Here is a 4624-nt window from a genome sequence, read left to right on the forward strand (position 1 = left end):
CAAAAAAAGGCACCAAATTCCACCTCCACAGTTAAGATTTAAACTATCAAGGCAAATGAAAATGTCTTCCATCTGTCTGTGTACTTGTCCTTTTCACAGTCTTTACAGAACATTTGAAACATCAGCATTGCTTCCCCCTTCTTCTACTTGTGTATTCCCATGCAGGCACAACAAAAAAAACAACCTCTTTCTACTATGGAGTGAAAAATATCTCTTCCTATATAAATAGGCTAAGAAATAAGAATGGTGAGCAATTCAAAAATCATGTATAAAGACCTGTCTACACATTTTCTTTTGAGCTGCTATAATTAAGGAATTAAGAAATGTTTAGGAAACCTTTAGTTTTAACAGGTGCACACAATGTGCAACTTCTTTTTTTAAGCTGCAAATGGGAACACAAGCTAACTGAGAGTGAAGCTCTATTTGCACTGAAAAAACTCCTGGTCATGATTCCAATTAAATATTCAACATGCATCCCTGTTGACAGTGTTTGTTTCAAATGATTTTACCACCAGATGGCCCTTCAGAATACACTGATGAAGGCCACCTGACTGAAGAATGCAATTCCAGTGTCTGAGGAAGTTTAAAAGTGACTATATTTTAGCAATAGGACTGAACCAGGGGCACAATTACCAAGATTAAAACCAGGTACATTTATAATTTCATTATTTATCTTTGTGGCAGTCACAGCTAAAGAACAGCAGTATTGCACTCACAAAAAAGCAACAGAAAACCTGGGACTAACGCAGGTTTGGTTTTCTCCCTTTTTTTAATCCTTTAGAAGAGATGTAGCTTTGGTTTTTTATGGAAATGTGTTATTCAGAAAACAGATAGTTGGAGATTGTCATAAAACAAAATTTAGTATTAAGAGTGTTAAGTACAAATCTTTTATTCAATCTTGCTGCTTCACGCGAACAGGCTGAGACAATCCAGCTGGCCAGGATAATCAGAGCCACAGATTATCACGTAATGATCACAATATGAAAACATTCCAAAAGAATGAAATAGCTCTCATTCTAGATTAGTTTGCAGTCATTTTAAGAGAAGCAGAGAACTCAATGTAAAAAATTTACATCAAGAAAGGGGGAGACGCTCTTTATTAATAGAGTTGTCACATCAGCTTGTGCAGTTACTGAGTACACTTATTAATAACTACAACACAGCTGAAATCAAGACTTTTTTTCCTGGTGTTGCAAGTCAGGGAGAACAAAGCTGGGTATTTTTCAAACAAAAGGCAGTGCCAAGTGCTAGAAAAATAGTACTGTGAACAAAGTTCTATTCAAGCTTAATGCATTATAGCAAAATATCTGACTATCTGCACACAGAGCTACATGCCACTGCCATTTCCTCATATAGCTGCACGTACGTAAATGTATTTCCCCTCATGACTAGTTATCTTCCCCCTCTCACCAACTTCAAAAGGATGTGTGGAAGCTGTCTCTGTTTCTTACATCAAGATGCATGGTATGAGAGAGAAACAGCCTCTCCATTTTCTCACTCACTGTACCACCACAAGTATGTAAGGAGTAGATACAGACAGTCCCAAGTTAAGCAGTTCAAGATGTGACAGCATCAGCATAACAGCAGTATCAGGCAAGTCTTGGAGTTTAATGCAAGAGCTTTGTCTCCTCTCCATGGCTGTGTGAGGAGGGCAAAGGCCTGGCATCATCACCCTGCCTCCTCTGTCACACAAGTTAAACAAATTACTCAAGAGGTCTTCAGGAGCTTCTATCCTGCCCTTACTCCCCAGTCCCTAGTTCCCCACTTTCTTCACGGTTTTATTACTCAGAGGTCTCTTAAGTGCAATCTGTATCCTTTTTGTTTGGGAGCCCCTTTAGATTTGATTAAAAAGGAAGAAGCTTCAAATAGAAGCACAAAATTTTACCAAAACAACCTCACTTGTTGCTGTTCTAACACCGAGTAGCTAACTGCCTGCAGGTGCAGCTTACCATCATTTGGGTGGTGCACACTCGAACACACCAGCTGCCTTCATGGTTTCAAAGTCCTTCATGGGATCATAGTTCTTGTAGAACTCTGCATAAGCTCGTTTTCTGGGTTCAGCAATTCCAAACTGGAAAGTAACACACAGAAAATTAAACTTTGCAAAGCTTTACAAATAGTATTTTTTTTTCTATTGGTGCTATAATTTGTGTCAGTGGACGTCAGTCTTGAAAGGCCTACAGCTCAAATTATTAACATTACTTTGTTCCTGTTAAAATCCACCTCACCATTGGTCAGGAAAACAAATGTCTGAAGTAAAAAAGAAAATCTGTTGTAAGGTAGCACATCACACTTTTAAGATCCAAAACCACTCCATCTTTACAGATGGATACTCAAGAGTCCAATGCTCTCCCTGCTAACAGTTTTATACACAAAACATGTTCCCTATGGCAAATTTTGTGTCTGTGGGAGCTGCAAACTATAAATCCAGAGAAAAGGCATCCTAAACTGGAGAACTATATTTGAGCTACACTGTAAGTCAACCCCAGCAGTCTGGTAAAATTGTACACGACTGCTAAACCACTCCTACAGCTCACCCACACAAAAAGACACAATCCTGACTCCTTGGCTACTCATCCACCTGCAGCACAAGGATATGCTCAAAAAGCCCCCAAAAGTGTGAAGAAAAGTTGGAGGTGGGTTTGTACAACAGTAAATCACTGCTGAGATTCATGTTGCTTGTTCTAAACATGAGCTGCTGCCCTTACTAGTGTGTGACTGTGTGGGTTACAAATCAGGTATAGAGCCAGTGACTGCGAACAAAATTACACTGTAAGCCTGACCACAAACATGTCTAGTCCTTAACAGATGTGTTAAATAGATGTTGAGCTTTAACTGTGCAAACTTACTGTTTCTGACAGACATTTGTTGCAGTTTTAGTGAATGACCTGAAATGAACATAATTTCTAGTCATATTTATCAACAGCTTCCTGAACACTCAAATGCTGCAAACACCATAAGCAGGAGTTCATTGGGCAAACCAAGATCCACTTCTTCCACAGAAATCCAGACTGTGTTGTTTGCTTTCTGCACGAGAGTGCAAAATTATTTAGTGAAGGCACTCAAGAACAACTATTGCTTTTATCTTTATCAGAAATCCAATCTGCAAGTGGGATTTTGTGGAAATGTGATGCTCCATTCCCACATGATCCTTCAAAAGAAAGGACAGGGCCACTCCAGCCTCTCCCACCCTGATATCCTCAGGGTGAAGGATGATGTTCCAAATTGCTTAAGAGATCTCAGTCAAGAGGTAAAATAAGACTTTGAAAACTCTTACTTCATCACAGAATCATAGAATTTTAGAGGTTGGAATGGACCTTATAAATCATCTAGTCCCAACCCCCTGCCATGGGCAAGGACATCTCCTCACTCGACCAGGTTGCTCAAGGCCTCACCCAACCTGGCTTTGAACACTGCCAGGGTTGGGGCAGCCACCCCCCCCTCAACCTGTTTCAGTGTCTCACCACACTCGCAGTTAAAAACCTCTTCCTAATATCTAGCCTAATTTCCTCTTCTTCAATTTGTACCCATTACCCCTTCTCCTATCACTGCAGTTCCTAACAGAAAGTCCCTCTCTGGCTTCCCTGTAGCCCCTTCAGAATACTGATAGGCTACTATGAGGTCTCCATGCAACCTTCTCTTCTCCAGGCTGAACAGCCCCAATTTCCTCAGTCTGTCTTCATAGGGGAGATAGTCCAGTCCTTTCACCAACTTTGTACGCTTCTTCTGGTCTTGCTCTAACAATTCCATGTCCTTTTTATGTTGAGGGCACCAGAACTGCACACAGCATTCCAGGTGGGGTCTCATGTGAGCAGAGCAAAGGGAGATAATCACCTCCTTGGGCAACCTGTGCCAGTGTCTCACCACCCTCACAGGAATAAACTTCTTCCTAAGATCTAATCTAAGAGTCCTGTATACTGTGACAGAGAGAGACACAAACTATCGGGAGTTAATGTGCATCAACGGTGGTACGATCAAGAGCAGTACAGGACTGGGAGCCTCAAGGTGAAGTTGCCACGAATTCCATGATCACACACAGCTCAGAACATCAGGTTATTCAGATCATTCTTCAAATGAAGATTAGGAGGATTTATTTGTGTTTTGGAAACACGCTTACAGAAACACATTACTAAACCTTCCTGATGAACAGCTCAACCAAATCTCAACAGAAAAATATTATGAATTCTTACAACACTGCAGTGAGCTCAGTCTGTGACTGAGTGACTGCAGGGCTCACCTTGTACAAAGCTGCACATCCCAAAGACACAAAGAACGCCCCAAATAGGTGAAACTTCATCCTCCTGGCCAACAGGCGCCGCATCTGCGGCTTGGGCAGCAGTGCAGACGACATGGTGACTGATTTCCTAAAAGGAACAGAGTTAAAAACCAGGTAATTGTGGGAGAAGCTCTGCTGAAATAATTCTCTGCACTCTGGAAAGACTGTGCTTTAGGTATTGTGCAATACCTTCACCACACAACCTTCACAGCTCCTGCCTATCCGACTTTCCAATGAGAGTATTTCAGGGACAATATTCAAGGACAACCTATTTAGGACACGGATCTAACCATGCTTTGACACTCCTTACAGCCAGTACTGGCTGAATCTAGACTGGCCTTGGCTGTT

General features: G+C 41.3%; 1 protein-coding gene across 1 annotated transcript in view; it reads right to left on the reverse strand.

Annotated features, from left to right (window-relative positions):
• LOC103803061 (cytochrome c oxidase subunit 6C) overlaps positions 1-4362 on the reverse strand; it is a 5290-nt gene extending 928 nt beyond the window's left edge. The window contains exons 1-2 of the mRNA XM_009075599.1: positions 4238-4362; positions 1950-2071 (exon numbers count right to left, since the gene is read on the reverse strand). Coding sequence (XP_009073847.1) covers positions 1952-2071; positions 4238-4351 — 234 coding nt within the window. The 5' untranslated portion in view covers positions 4352-4362 and the 3' untranslated portion in view covers positions 1950-1951. The remainder of the gene's footprint in view (positions 1-1949; positions 2072-4237) is intronic.
• Positions 4363-4624: the final 262 nt, after the last annotated feature.

The sequence above is a fragment of the Acanthisitta chloris genome, unplaced genomic scaffold (genome assembly GCF_000695815.1).
Source record: "Acanthisitta chloris isolate BGI_N310 unplaced genomic scaffold, ASM69581v1 scaffold2205, whole genome shotgun sequence".
Classification (NCBI taxonomy): domain Eukaryota; kingdom Metazoa; phylum Chordata; class Aves; order Passeriformes; family Acanthisittidae; genus Acanthisitta; species Acanthisitta chloris.